This window comes from Lipotes vexillifer, unplaced genomic scaffold, assembly GCF_000442215.2.
Source record: "Lipotes vexillifer unplaced genomic scaffold, Lipotes_vexillifer_v1.1 scaffold56, whole genome shotgun sequence".
Lineage (NCBI taxonomy): Eukaryota > Metazoa > Chordata > Mammalia > Artiodactyla > Lipotidae > Lipotes > Lipotes vexillifer.
The window spans coordinates 668,995-684,702 of record NW_006798991.1 but is presented as its reverse complement, the minus strand read 5'-3'; the positions used below and the strand labels follow the sequence as shown (position 1 = coordinate 684,702).

General features: G+C 41.0%; 1 protein-coding gene and 2 non-coding genes across 3 annotated transcripts; all 3 read right to left on the bottom strand.

Moving 5' to 3' along the window:
• Positions 1-11,928: 11,928 nt before the first annotated feature.
• On the bottom strand, positions 11,929-13,597 carry ABT1 (activator of basal transcription 1). The gene is made up of 3 exons (XM_007471251.1): positions 13,357-13,597; positions 12,466-12,671; positions 11,929-12,309 (listed from the first exon to the last, which is right to left on the bottom strand). Exons 1-3 carry the CDS (start codon positions 13,595-13,597, stop codon positions 11,929-11,931), a joined length of 828 nt encoding a protein of 275 aa, XP_007471313.1.
• A 1,139-nt stretch (positions 13,598-14,736) lies between these two features.
• Positions 14,737-14,826, bottom strand: TRNAY-GUA (transfer RNA tyrosine (anticodon GUA)). Its single transcript is given in 2 exon segments — positions 14,737-14,772; positions 14,790-14,826. It is a non-coding gene; the product is annotated as a tRNA-Tyr (tRNA).
• Positions 14,827-15,278: 452 nt separating this feature from the next.
• TRNAY-GUA (transfer RNA tyrosine (anticodon GUA)) lies at positions 15,279-15,367 on the bottom strand. Its single transcript is given in 2 exon segments — positions 15,279-15,314; positions 15,331-15,367. It is a non-coding gene; the product is annotated as a tRNA-Tyr (tRNA).
• Positions 15,368-15,708: the final 341 nt, after the last annotated feature.

Below are 15,708 nucleotides of genomic sequence, written 5' to 3'. Positions count from 1 at the left end.
CCGAGTTTACATCTATTTGCTCTGCCACAGAATAGGTCCCAGCGTTTTAAGTGGCTCTCGTTGTGGGAAAAGAATAAGAGTTAAGACAATTTGGATGGATGAAAAGGGGAAGGGAAAATGGTACAAGTTTTGTTTTTTCTTTTGACATAAAGTGGTGTGGCTAGAACAAGGCCTGTGGCCTTCATGCTTATCCCCCCGGCTTAAAGTGATGCTACATCCCAACGTTTAGCTGGGCTGTGGCGAGAAATACCTCTGGGAAAACACTAGTCATATCCCTTACAAGTAATTAGGAGAGAAGTGGTGCCACACTCGGGTAGAAGGGAAAGGTGCCTCCCAGTACACGTATATGCCACAAGAGTTCCTTGAAAGAGTTCACATTGCTTCCTGACGGGCTGGGGAGGACTTGTATGCAACGGAAGCTTTCTTGTTTCATGCCCAAAATATTAGCTTGTGTCATTACCCAAGCAAAGATTTGGACTTTAAAGTGAGGGAGGCTGAAGGCAGTTAACCCTTGCAGAGAGAATCCTTTTTCCATCTGGCACAGGACACTTTAAAAATAGGGGTATAGGAATCCAACTCTCATTAGTAACTGATAACATCAAATAATTGGTAATTAGTGAAGAAAAGAGAAGACTTGGAGTAACTCCTGTTATCTTTTATACCCACTTTCAAATTCTCTGCAACCCTCTTGTATCCAGGAATCTTGGTCTTAATTGCCTGGCTCAGAAATTTGCGTTAATGTATCTGAAAATGAGAAGTCTTTTATATGGAATTCTAAGTGGACCTCCTCACTATTGAATCCAGCATCTCGTCTAGATGAGGAGCCTCAGTCTTGGAGGTGGAGGAAGTTGGAACTGCTTTGGGAAACATGGGGGCAATTGGTTTGGAGGCAGTAGGGCCATATCATGATTTACCAACAGGCAATTTAAACCACATCAATTGTTTCTGACTGAGCAGGGGACTGATAAGGGAGTTGTTTGGAACAGTCACTGCTGCAGTGATGTGTCTTCTCTCCTCTGTCAATGTCATAAGCCCACACTCTCAGCCCTCATTCTCCAGCCCTATTCAGCCACCACCACCCCACCACCCCTGCATAGGATCATCTACTCCAACAAGAAAAATCTCTAGTAGAGGCCTCCTGACCACTTCAAAACAAATCTCTTTATCCTGCCTTTCTTCTCCCAAAGGAATAAACATCCTGACTCCTTTAACATGCCAAGCACATTCTCTTCAACAGCCTCTGAAACCTTCCTCATTTATCTCCAGATTTTTTCATTTATTTCCTTCATTGAGATTTTCCCTCCTGTCTTCAAATATGTATAGATGCCCTTTCATTCCCTTTTTTTTTTTTAAACTTTAGGTTGCCCTTAATAGGTTAGTGTTTCTCTTAATTTCCCCCCTTCCAGAATTCACCAGCTTAAAATCTATACTGCCTCCGTTTCTAAGTGTTCATTTCCTATCATGCTATAATCTGGCTTTACACAATTTCCTACCTAGCTATTCTCTCAAAGATCATTAGCGACCTTTGAACCAAAGTGGATGATGTGCTCTCCAACACCGCACATCAGTTGCCTGCCTCTTTTTTTTGTCCTTAGCAATACAGTATAGTACTGATACTCACCCTGTCTTTCTGACCTTTCTTTCTGTTGACGCCTATGTTGGCTGCTTTTTTCCTAATCTTATAAAGCATAGGGGCTGATTACCCGCTTTTTCTTAGAAAATGTATTCATCTGTATTGTATGTCTTTTACTCAGATGTAAATAACCTCCAAATTCTCATTCCCATAAGAGCTAATTTTAATTTTCCAGCATCCTGAGTCATTTCTCTTAAAGGCTCAAACCATGTAAAATCCAACTCATTTCCACTTCCAACCACTGACCCATGTCCCAAATTTTCCATTAAGATTGATGGCACCACCTTTGCTGAACCAGGGTATCATCTTTGACTCTTTCTTTTCTCTCCACTGTCGCCAGATCCTGTTATACTTTCTTTATGTCTCTCACCCTTATTGCTTCATTTGCATTCTTATTATAACCACTCTAGTCCAGAACTAGTTTTGATTTTTACAATAATCTCTCTTATCTATCCTGTTTCTCTCCATCCTACTCAGTTCAGTAGGTTTACCTGCCTTTTACACTGCCTTATGCAACCTTAAATAGATTACTTTCCATTATGTATAGCATCAACTGTATGTTTTCTAACCTAGCTTTTAAGGAGCCTAAAATTTGATCCCTTTTTAGATATATTTTCTGAAATTAATCTAGAGCTGACATTTCACCCTCATCCGTTGTGCGGCAGGAGTGTGGTTTGATGAATCGAGGGCAACTTCAAGCATGAAATACCATTTCCTTTGGTTTGTAAGCCCAAGTTTAAGCTAATTTAGCGCCTTGCATTATCCTAATTAGCATTATGGGTCTAAGGTGGCCACATAAACTATGTTGGCCCAATTAGACTAAAGGAAAAATCTTATATAAACTCCCCACTCATTCCACAGGCATGGTTGATCCGGCTCTGGGAAAAGCAGAGCTGAGAGAATTGCCAAGAGATGGGTCAAGAACCATGGCTGAAGTGAGCTACTGCCTTCCAATTATATGAGAAAAAAGAAGTCCTTTTTGATTACGTCTTATTGAGTTGGGTTTCTATTACTTATAACTGAAAACATTTTCATATATTCCTTAAACTCTTATCTAGTTAGGCAGTTTTCCTTGCTATCCACTGAACATACTTGTTTTTTGTTTACTGTGACTATGGAAGATATCCATGGATGAAGGACTCTACTGGGCTTGCACAATTTTATGGATTGTGAGTCAGACGATACTCAATATCTAAAAGGAAGTTCAGGTCACATGGCCATCCTTTGTATCCCATTGTGCAGCATTAAGTCTCTACAAAGCCCGGTCAAGAGTGAGGAGCTTTTTCTCAGGTATTCTTCTCCTGTGAATTGACAGAGGCTCCATAGAGCATCTCTATTTAACACGGACCCTTGATGCACCATTGGATCTGGTATCATAAAGCCCAGTTACACAGCAACTTGCTCAATACTCTAAATCAGCTACAAAGTAGCTTAGTGGATTTGGGGACTGAGATGAAATAATGTAGGTAGAGTTTTGGTAAGGCTCCATCTATCCCTCATTTGGCACTTATAGGGAGGAGCTCTCCAACTATTCTTACTCATAGTGTTACTGGGGCTTCTGAGTGTTTACTGGACTTCTCCTCCCATGGGTCCTTCTCATGGAAATGATAGGACTCCACATTTCCCGGTGATCAGAAGAACTAACACATATCCCCAAACTGTCCAACTGTGATAAGTATCAGGCATTTGAATCTGAGCTTTTAAAGATTTCTAATTAGGGTCAGGCAGGAAATTTTAGTGGGAGCCATACAAAGAGAGAACTAAGAATGTAATGACTGTTGAGTGAAGGCCCAATATTTGAATCACTCCTGTCATAAGGAAAAAGAGGCCAATAGTGACTGGTGATGTCTATTTTAAGACAGTGTGTGGCTATTATTGAACATTTGAAATATTCCCCAAAAAATAATAATTAAAAAAGTGGTACAGAAGGGAATATCCCTCATCAACTCAGCAATCATCTCAGACTCTGAGTTAGCAAATAATTCTCTTTTTCTTAACCATAGTAAAGTAAAATGTCACTGGCAGCAAGCCTATGCATTATATGAAAGCTGTTTAATGAAGAACAAGCATGTTTGAAGCTTATTAGTAGCTTAATCTAAAAGTGTCAACTGGCAAAGAAAATAGGGTGAACGAAAAAAGCTTATTGAACAAATTTTTCCATGGGATAGAGAACAATGAAATCCAGGGACCAAGATGTCATTGTTAACTTTGGAAGAAGAGAGCCTGCACAATTGAATCAACTGGGAAGATTTTAACATAGCAATGCCTGGCTTCTTCCGAAGAGATTCTGATTCAGTGAGTCCAGAAAGGTCAGGTACTAGAAAACATTTTTGAATCATCTCCTCAAAAGATTCTAGTAAGTATCTAAGTTTGAGAACCGCTCAGGCAGAGGCAGGAGAAATTGTGAAGATGTTAAAGCCAGACATTAGGTGTCTATTTCAAGCAGTCTATATTATTAATGATGGAAGAAACAGATCATTCTCTACTACCTGGTATCAAAAACAAAGCTTATGCTGGAAACAGAAGCAATTACCTTGATGACCTTGGAAAAAATTGAAGATAACTTCACCAGTGGAATTAAAGGCAAGAGACTAAATCCCTGTGGACTAAGAAATTTAACTAGGGGAAAAAATCCTAGGAATTTAAGCCATTTTATTTACTCAGTCAGTGCTATTGTTTCTTCTTGGGAAACACCAGAAGGTAAGATTGGAAAAAGAAGTTTAAATTTCAAAATTTCTAGCACCTTCATGGTTTCAAGGAGGCAGAAATGGATGACAACCTATACTGTTTTAGATACTTCCAAAGCAGTAGATATATTTTCATCTTAACTTGGCCTACCTTAATTCATCCCATATTTAAAAGTTGAGAAATATTAGTCTTGTCTAGGTCTTGGGTTCTTTTTAAAGAATATTATGTGAATATAAGGCATTATGATTTGACTGTTCTATAATGTACACAACTTTAAAACTCATTCAGAGAATCTCTTCATGGATCTATTTCATTAAGTCTACACTTTTTTTCCCCTAAGAAGCACATATTCAACTCTGTGTAAAGCAAAGTTCTGTTTGATTAAAATAGTACTTTTTAAAATGACATCTTTTAGTGGCCTATACTCTAGTTTAGAGAATAAGTCATTATACAAAATAATAGGATAAAAATAAAGATGGGAATTAATATATGTTTTATGGATTGAATTATGTCCCTCAAAATTTATATGTTGAAGTCCCAGTACCTCAAAATGTGACCTTATTTGGAGATTTGGTCCTTACAGAGGTAATCAAGTTAAAATAAGGTCAATAGGGTGAGTGTTAATCCAGATGACTAGTGTCCTTATAAAAAGAGGAAATTTGGAAACAGACACAAAACAGCAAGATTGCCATGCGAAGATGAAGGACACATCAGGGTTATTTTCTACTAGCCAGGGAATGCCAAAGGTTGCCAGCAACCACCAGAAGCTAGGTGAGAGGCATGGAACTGATTCCTCAGAAGGAACCAGTCTTGCTGACACCTTGATTTCACACTTCTGGCTTTCAGAACTGTGAGACAGGAAGTTTTGATTGTTTAAGTCCTCCTGGTTTTTGGTACCTTGTTATGGCAGTCTAGCAAACTAATACAATATGATTAAATACCAAAAGTATGGTAACGGTAATAAGATGGTTGAAGCTTATATTTTCTGAGTTCGTATGTTTTGGATTAAGCTTTATGCTGAGTTTTATTATCTTTGCAACAACGCTGAGGGATGATATTGGTCTCACTATAGAATTTTTTTTAAAGAGGATTCTTGAGAATATCACTGTTGGCAGTAGAGCAGTGATTCAATCACAGACCCATCGGATCTCAAAATCCCAGTTCAGCACTCTGCTCCAAGAGCAGTAGAAGAGACCATATGACTGAATTTAGTGAATGGGGAGCATATGATCTGTTAAAATGAAATAGAGTTCATGAGGGTGATGTGGTTGTTCTAGAGCTGGAATGAAGGAACGAACTGAAAATGTTGGGGTGAGTTGGAGAACAAAGCTTCTTCATGAGGGAACTAACCTGAGCCAAGACCTCATATTAGAAAATATTTGGGGTTGAAAGGGTAGAATTCTCAGGGTTTGTGTTGAAAAACAATGAGGAGAAACCTCTTGAGATGGTGGGAGTAACCTCTTGTGCAGTATCCTGAACCCCAAAAGAAATAGTTGTCATTTGATTTTCTGACAGTTTGGAGCCTGTGGAGGTCTCTGACAAGGAGAGTGACATAACTCAATGGTACTAAAAAAAAAAAGCAATCAGAGAATATTGTATCCACGGGAGGGTAAGTAAAGGATTTACTTTATTGAAAATTTAACTATGTTACTGGGAGAGGCAGAGGAAATTTTCAGAAGTAGCCCTGTGTTTCCAATAGGTACTAGCTTTTCTCTATATGGAATACCATGAGAGGGTCCTCTTCGAAAGCAGCAAGATGGACTACAGCACTGGTTCTCAAACAGTAGCCAGCATTCAAATCACCTGGAGGCTTGTTAAAACATTTCTGATTCAGTAGGTCAGAGGTGGTGTCTGGAAATGTGCATTTCCTGCAAGTTCCCAGGGGATGTTGATGCTACTTTGTTGGGGGATCACACTGTGAGAATCACGGCACTAAATGAGTACTATCCATCTGTCCTGGGGCAGGCTTTTTACTGTGTTCTGCAGGAGGAGGATGTTGCTGTGTTATAACTAAGAGAAAATACAAGTTAGTCTGGCATCCACAGAGGAATTGACCACTTCATACTTGGTATGCCCTGACCATGTCCAGATTTTTATCTGTCCTCTCCATGTGGTTTCTCCTCTCTCTTATTCCTTGCAAGTGTCATTTTTGCTCAAAATTTAAACGAATTCAGTCATCTTCCTCAACAGAGGTTTTTCTCTGTTCCTCCTCTCTCCAGTTTTCCTTTTATGTATATATGTATTTAATTTATACTTGGAAGGTCCTCCTCTTGGAACTAGGAATACAGGTAAGCTCAATCTCATTCTGTACTCTAATGAAGTAATTAGGTATAGCCATATAGTGTTTAATGATATATTGTTTGTAATGATCAATGACACGTGGGCCCTTAATTCAGGATTATATAGCAGAAAGCATTTTGCAAGCATTGGGATGTGGATTTTCTTTTGTGTGAAAGAAAGTAAAATAGAAAAGATTGAACTAACACAATTTAAGATTTTAGGTGTATTACTATATAAAACCCTTTGTATTACTATTTGTATAACTAAAGACAGTCTAAGATGTTCTTGAAAATTACTGAACCACAATTTTCTTGACCACTAGTGTTGCTGCAAGATATAGTTTTGCAGGTGTGACAATACAGAGAAGTTTTAATCAGCTATTACTTTAAGCTCTCTAACAAATTTTAAAGATTAGTTTTAGATCAGAAATTCTTATTGTTGGAAGGGATGAAGAAACACTACATGTTCCCAGGAATAGTGACACACACACACACACACATAAACACATAGACAAACACAGGTACATTCCCTGTGTTAAATAATTCTTGGGAGAGTCTGTTAAACAATGCCTTTGTATGATATTGAAAAGCAATGCCAACTGCCTTTTTGCCTTATTTCAACGTTTCGATACTGTTACTTAACACGTATCAAGAATAGGAAATATGCCGACTGAGTGAGGTACAATATTCCTATGGAAAATTAAACTCTATTTAGTAAGTTGATTACATCTTTGAACACGCTGAATGTTAGGCTGAAGTTTCTGTAGTTTTTTGAAGTACAGTAATGGCCACTAATATATATGTAAAGGATGAGCTGGAAACTTAAGGATCTTCAGAAATAAGGGTTAATTAGCTTGTATAGTAACTATCAACATATGAGGATTAGGATTGTGGATTTTGGGTATAAAAACAGATGCATTTGTATGAATGAGAGAGTTAGTTTTAATAACAAATTTGTATGACTGTGTGACTGAGTCTTTGGGAATAGAAAGGAGTGAAGAAACCAAAATTAGTGTTTATGATTATTGAGATGTACAGTTAAAGAATTAAGGGACACTATGGTTATAAATATTTTCAGAAGACAGAATAAAGAAATGGCTATTGAAATATAGTTGATATACAATATTGTTAGTTTCAGGTGTACTACATAGTGATTTGACATTTGCATACATTATGAAACGATCACCAAGATGTCTCTAACCATCTGTCCACATACAGAGTTATTACAGTATTACTGTCCATATTCCTTATGCTGTATATTGTATCCCCGTGGCTTATTTATTTCGTAAATGGAGGTTTTTACCTCTTATTCCCCTTCACCTATTTCACCCAGTCCCCACGTCCTCCCATCTGGCAACCATCCATTTTTTTTCTCTGTATCTGTTTGTTTTCAATTTGTTTTGTTTTCTAGATTCTATATGTAAGTGAAAGCGTGCAATGTTTGTCTTTCACTGTTAATTTCACTTAGCATACTACCCTTAAGATCCATCCATGTTGTTGCAAATGGCAAGGTTTCAGGGGTTTTTTTAAGGCTGAGTAACACTCCATTGCATATGTATGCCACATCTTCTTTATCCAGTCATCTGTGGATGGACATTTCAGTTGCTTCCATATCTTTGATACTGTAAATAATGCTGCAGTGAACATCGGGGTCATATAACTTTTTGGATTAGATTCAAATCAATAGAATCAAATGCAACAGAATATGACTGATCATATCGCAGTTCTATTTATAATTTTTTGAGGAATTTCCATACTGCTATCTATAGTGCCTGCACCAATTTACAATCCCAACAACAGTGCACGAGAGTTCCTCTTTCTCCACATCCTGGCCAACAACTGTTACTTGTTGTAAAAGACATAAATTCGTGACTTTCATGTCAAGTCTGACATGAGGAAAAGCATATTATTATGGCTGTAACCAGCGGGTGAAATAAACAAATTATTAAAAACTGTATACCTGTGGGGAACAAGATATGAGAATTTCCATTTTAAAATGTGCATTTTAATTACAGCCTTTTTAAAAATTAAAGTTAAAACAGATAATATGGGAGAATAGCAGAAAACTCTAGAGATAGTTGAAATACCCTGATTAATAAAAACCAAGAATTTGAAATTTGTATCTTCATTGATTGTATTAAGATGAGAACTCCATATTTTTGGTAACAATTATAAAACACAAGTTTTATAAACTTGTCTATTTTTCTAATAACTTATTTAGAAAATAATTTTGCATAGATATCTGAAAAGTAAAACTCTTGTTAGCTAATGCTATCATTAGTAAATAGGGATATTGATTATTTGATGTTTCCAAAATAATTTTCTGAACATGGTAAAAGTTTTATTAAGTATTAGCTGAGTGAATACTGATTGAATTAATTTAATCAAGACATATTAATTTGTGTATTTTTATTGAAATAATCTGCACAGTTGATTTCATTTGAATTTTATTCAGCATAAAATACTACAGTAAAATTGAAGTGTTATTAGGTTAAAAGTAAATATACCATTACGTTATTATCATGAAGGCTCTGGATCTAAAACCTAGTGTATTCCAGAAAAAGCAAAAGGCTAAATATGGATTTGATCAGTGTTCTTAATTAGTACTAGTGTCCAAGTAGACTAGATCAAAGCACATTATAGCCCTCATAGTCTCCTCCCACAAACCTCACACACAGATGCTAATTTCACCACAAAATTTGGAGGAAGGGCAGTATCTCCAGAGCAGGGAGGATGAGAGGAGGAGAAAACAGTAAAGATACTGTTTGCAAACGATACCCACAGTGCAATGATGGGTCACTTGCCACAGTCCAACATCAAGGCAGGAGACGCAGACAGTCTCTGGATGATAGAATCGCATAGGCCTTCTACCAATGAAGGGATGAGAGCAAGGATAGGCCAATTCTGGCTGGGCTTGAAAACTTCTAAAACATTGAGGGGGGGCTTCCCTGGTGGCGCAGTGGTTGAGAGTCCGCCTGCTGATGCAGGGGATGCGGGTTCGTGCCCCGGTCCGGGAAGATCCCACATGCCGCGGAGCAGCTGGGCCCGTGAGCCACGGCCGCTGAGCCTGCGCGTCCAGAGCCCGTGCTCCACAACGGGAGAGGCCACAACAGTGAGAGGCCCGCATACAGGAAAAAAAAAAAAAAAAAACATTGAGGGGCCCTCTTTAAGAAAAAAAGAATATACAATGGTGAATAAAAAACTGCTAGGTCCTTCTGATGGACTTAAGCTTCAGTTAAATCCTCCTCTGGGTAGGGAAATCTCAAGAACTGCCCTTTCAGACTGAAATAAATCATAATTTTGATTTTTTTTTACTTCCTCATCCACAATTAAATCATCTATTCATGATGTATAAATTATGTGCAGTTATTTACCAATTATTCTGAACTGGAAGTTCATCATCTATGTAATTGTATAAGTAGTAGTCCTGTTTTAGTCTCTAAGTTTGGTGCACAGATAAGATTACATAAATGCAAAAGTTAATATCTCTTGGAAACAACAGAATATTAGTTATTTTACTTTACTATATAGGCAATGACATTCAAAATGCTCTCTTCATCTGTTACAGAATTCACTACATACTGACATATGATAAATTTATGGATATAATCCTGTCTAATAATAGGTTATATATTTCTTGAGGAGTCAGATGCCCTGTCCAGATGCTGTGGTTTGCATTGATATCTTGTTTAATAATCACAACTTAATTAAGAAGTTATTTCTACTATGTAAAGGAAATAAAATGAAGCACGTAGAAATAACTTGTCAGAGGACATGCACGTTGGTAGTGGTGGAGCTTGAGTGTGATTAATGCCACCTGAGTGCAGAGTCTGCTCATCCTTTTCCAGTCCTGACCGTATCATGTATGTTGGTTTACCAGGGTACCACACATAGAGTGGACAGTGAATAAGTAACTGTCCCAGATATTTAACATTTATAACTTATTGTGGTTCTAGATAAAGAAAATATTCATCATGGAAGCTGTTTCAAATACAGGTTGACCCTTTCTCTTGTGGTCAATTTCTTGAGAAAAAGAGATTTTTCTCTTTTGTTATTTTGAGTCTAGTCACCCTGAGGCAGGAGACAGATGGGCCCCCAGGGCAAACGGTTTGAGTTCGTTCCTTGTGGACGGATACTCCAGCCGGGAGTAACAGGACAATTGAGAGAGGAGTCTGGGCCCTGCCCAGATAGACATAAGAGTCCACATATTCCTCATTCTTGAAGTCAGGAGACCTCCCCAACTACACATGCAGATGGAGTCACCCATGTCTTCCCATGGCCCCACTCTACCCCTATACACATCTACCATGATGCCTGTAGTACTTCTGTGCATTTATTTCTTAAACATTTATCTTTTTTTAAGTGGTCTGTAACAGCGGTCCCCAACCTTTTGGGCATCAGGGACCGGTTCCATGAAAGACAATTTTCCCATGGACAGGGGCCGGGTGGGGTGCAGGAATGGTTCAGGCGGCAATGCACGCGATGAGGAGCACCAGATGAAGCTTCACTCTCTTGCCCACCGCTCACCTCCTGCTGTGCTGCCAATACCGGTCCGAGGCCCAAGGGTTGGGGACCCCTGGTCTATAAAACTTACACCAAGGGCCATGTGAACCACTGTCACTCTATGTCCTCATACAGCGACTTAGTAAATGCTGCATTAGATAACTATTAATAACATGGCCTAAGAAATTGATTAGATACATAGAAAAGGGTCCAGGTTGAATTTGGGGGGAGTGGGAGGGTCTGAGACCAGGAGATGGAGTGAAGGTGAGTGAATGGGACACAGACAGAAGTTGGAACTTATCCAATGACCATCCCCACCCCCCATAAACTACAAAGGCATATAAAATATATATATATTTTTTTCTTTTCTATAAATACATTTGGAAGGTGGCTCCCAAGCCACTCTAACCCATTAAGCCCTGTCCTTATTAATCTTTTCTAAATAAAAAGGATGTTGCTGATGCCCAGTAATGTGGTGGGTAAACAGCTGTCTGGACTAGCCATTATCAGTCTAGTTCAAAGTAAAGGCTCTTCCTGGGGCCAGAAAGCAGGATTTTTAGAGGGCTGCAGTGGGCAGGAGGCAGGTCGCCAAGAATCAAACAAGGCAAAACAGACATGTGCAGTAGTCATGATCATGCTAGTAAGAACTAAGTGCCTCAGTGAGGCATGTACAGGAATTGGAGGGGGAAGGAGAGGCCTTCAAAACTTTTATGTGAGCACTCACTCCTGGTTTGAGAAACATAATAAAATGTCTGCCTGGGTAGTCATTATCAGGTAGATAGGAAGCTGGGCTGGGCTAGGAGGTGGAAGGGGCCTCCCTGCCCCTCAAGAGTTCCTGACCAGTGAGGAGTCCTCCATGCTCTCTGAGGGGGTGGGGGATCCAAAGATCCTGGCAAGAAGCCCTCTGTTGGAGCGGGCCTGGTCCTGAGCGTTAGCCAGGCGAGCCCGTTCACGTCCTCCTGGCCGAGCTGCCTTCCGGGCCCTCAGCTCCTGTTCAGTAGGACGCTGGGCAAAGGCCCAGGAGACGTTCGGGCGGGTAGAGTCCCCATCAGCGGCAAGGAAACGCTGTCCGCGCTCCACGCTTCGAAGATAGAAGTCAGTCTCACGCTTAGCCTGGGCAACCTCAGCCCTCAGGCGCTGCCTGCGTACCTGGCGCTCAAAAGCAAGATGCTCGCTGAGGTGGGACCAGGTAAAACGGTGCAGGTACTGCGGAAGGGAAAACAAGAAAAGATCTGAGGAGGGCAGATCTGGGATGGAGAGGAGATGGGGGGGCCGGGGCCAACAAGAGGTGACAGGGGTGCGCCGGCTGGGGCTGGGAAGACGGAAGGCTGAGCGGTGCGGCAGACAAGCCGATCCCCTCACCCTGAGGTTCCACAGGTCATAACGGAAGGGGCTGCGCCTGCGGGAGCCCATGGGCGTGTTGTGAAGACTGGCCGCCACACGCTTGGCTACTCGCTTGTCCCGGAACTCCACCCAGCCCTCGGTGTAGTCCTTGCTGTACTTGGACCGCTTTTTTCCTCCCGCAGCGGGGGCTGCCGCTGCCTTCTTCTTGCGCCTCACGAACCCGTCTGCGAAGCAAAGACAGAGCAGTGGTCAAGGAGGCCAATACAGCACCCACTCAACTGCACCTCCCATTCGCCGAATTCTCCAAACCTTCCCTCAGGCCAGAGTCCCAACCTCAACATCTTTGCCCGGAAGCGGATAACCGCAAAGTCCACCCTTTTCCCCTTGTCTAACTCAATCCTTTCCTCAAATGTTAACTCCTTTATCAGGTCTGCCCTAAACGCTCTCTTTAAAACCCGCACAGGCCCCCAACCCCAATTCCAGTTAGTGTCTGTCTGTATGCGAGCTGGGGACGGCCGATCATAAACCTTCTCTTGACCTGGGCCGCGATGACAAAGAGATACGTTCAGTTTTGTGGGAAAACCACTGAGATTTTAATTCAGGCTGTACTCATTTAACAAACTGGTAAATTCGGCTCAGGAAAGATGGGCGGGCGGAGCCGAAATTAAAATCCAAAAATTAGCTATCCGAGAACTAAGGCTCAGGGAGGTATATACTGCGCTATCCACATCCCATCGCCGCCTCCTAAGTGGCATGCGCGCTACCGATTTACCAAAGAAGCCGGACGCTGGTCCCCGGCTCCGTCAGCGCCTCGGACCAGGGCAAGCTGAGGCAACAGGGCATGCATTGCGTGCTCACTGCCAGCGAGCATCACCCTCCTACCCTCACCGCCAAGGCCTGAGCACTTACCTTCCGGCTGGAAAAAAACGCGCCCGACCTCGCCGTAGGCGCTGAGAAGGTTCCGTACGTGCAAAGGCCTAAAGCGGGGCGGTATGTGGCCCAGGTACACAATACCTGGCACTACCCGTTTCTTGCTGCCGCCAGCCGCCCCTTCGGATTCCTCCTGTTCCTCTTCTGCCTCTGATTTCTGTTCACTCCCTTCCAGAGGTTCCAGCTCAGCAACTCCCGTCTCGGATTCCTCTGCCTCCATGCTTGCGGGTAGGTAAAGCAGGGCAGCCGTAAAGCGCCGCGCCTCTGACGCGCACCTTGTGCGACTGCCTGTGTCGAGGGGGCGGGGTCGGTCCGGGTGACGACAAAGGAAAGGACAAGATTGGGCGGTGCCCGCGAGTCTAGGCCTAGAGGAGAGAGCGGAAGTGGGCCCCGGTTGTGCCGGGAGATTCAAAGCGTGAGAGTACTTGAGCTGATGAGGCAGAACCGGAGAGGTAGAGCTCCAAGTATAACTTACCCTATAGCACTCCTCGGTGAGATGCAGAAGGACGGGATGAGGCAGGCTCTTCCGGAAATTTTGGAGAACTATTTTTGGGAGTGAGGGGAGGTTTCTTTGTGTTCTAGCGGTCAAAATAGCATTTTACCCAAGGGACTCGGCTGAGACTCGAGGTTGGGGGATGGCTCAACTTTTAAAGGTTACTTAAATTTCAATTTTTAAATTAAGTTTGAAATTTTAATTATTTTTCAAAATTTAACTTAGACATTTGAATATTTTACATTTAAGTTTTGAAAATGTAATTTAACTTTGCAAATATAAGTTTTGGAAATTTAGTTGAGATTTAATTTTTGAAAATTTCATCTGTGACCTTTTCATTTAGTTAAAAAATTTTTAGTTTAAAATATTAATTTAAAATTTGATTTTGTGAATAAAATGTCTAAAAAATTTTAATGTTTGACAATTACTTCTTTTAAAAACTTATTTGGCGCCTGTTTTACATTTGTGTTGATGCATGGATTCGTATTTATACTTATGTTATAAATACCTGTTGTCAAATGTATACGTGGCCTTGATTTAGGCGACTGCCTGTACCGCGAGCTTTATTCTCTCCAGGACTTGTTTTCACAGTGTTGGGGTCCAGGGTAGGCCACCCAAAAATATGCCTCAATGGCGTACTCGTTATTTTGAATTAAAGGTACCGAAGAAATGGTCACCACAAGAGGACACTGACTCACTGTCTCGCTGAAGCAACCTTTGTTGACAGGCTCTTGGGCGTACCTGAGGATCGCTTGTGTGTTTATACACTCATTCCCACAAGATCTGAGCACAAATGACTGTTCACTGTTCAATTTTTCTATCGTGTTCAGGCCTGCAGTGTCAATGACTACCTTTCAAAAAGGAAGTCTTTCGAGCTGGGCTTGAACCAGCGACCTAAGGATGGCCGATGATCGAATACCTACAGTCCTCCGCTCTACCAGCTGAGCTATCGAAGGGCCCGTGAGAGAAAAGTCTTAGAATACTTTAAATAATCTTTACCTCAATCCTGTAGTTTTGTTTTGACTATACGTTTATTTCAAAAGTAGAAGCAAACATGAAGGGTGCTAGAAATATTCTAAAACTGATATGGGTAGTGATTATAGGAGTATACTAAAAAATTAATGCCCTTGAACAATAAAGAGTTGTGCTTTAATTCATTATCCTGTGCCCTTGGATACAATACAGATAGGACCATCACCCTTGACACTCCTGCTGTCTCATCAGCTTAGCGCCTCCTTTCTCAATCAGAAGTGAGCCATAAATGAAAGGGTTTTCCTAAATTGGTTGAAGAAGGAGCTATTATCTTGAAGCGGAGTTACTGTCCAGTTTATTCTTTTGGACCGGAAGGAGTTCACTCACTCTATGTGTATGTTTGATTTGTTTCGGTCTACAATTTTCAAAATTCTTGTCCTCCGAGCCGGATTCAAACCAGCGACCTGAAGATATCTAAGGGTTAGTATCTACAGTCCTCCGCTCTACCAACTGAGCTATCGAAGGACCACTAATGGGCATTATTTTAGAATCCCAATCCTAATGTCTATCCAGATGGTTTCCGCTTTGATAATATTCATATTCACTTTTGAAAGTATAATCAAATTTAAGCAGTCTTTTAAGGCACTGAATGGGTTCTATGTCATGATCTGGGTAGTTGGTTTCCTGGGTTTAATAAACATGTAAAATCCATTGAGTTGTACATTTAAGACGTTAGGATATTGTTCTGTGTATATCTCAAAACAACAACCCTACCGGTATCCCATGCCCTCCTCCCTAAGCATTATATACCTAGGGTGAATTCCCTGGATTACGCCCGATTTCCTGCTGTCCCCTCTAATTACTTT

Coding starts and splice junctions, on each gene's coding strand:
- ABT1 (XM_007471251.1), bottom strand. CDS start 13,597: ATGGAGGCAGAGGAATCCGAGACGGGAGTTGCTGAGCTGGAACCTCTG. Junction 12,672..13,356: donor CGTTTTTTTCCAGCCGGAAG/GTAAGTGCTCAG, acceptor TTTGCTTCGCAG/ACGGGTTCGTGAGGCGCAAG. Junction 12,310..12,465: donor ATGACCTGTGGAACCTCAGG/GTGAGGGGATCG, acceptor TCCCTTCCGCAG/TACCTGCACCGTTTTACCTG.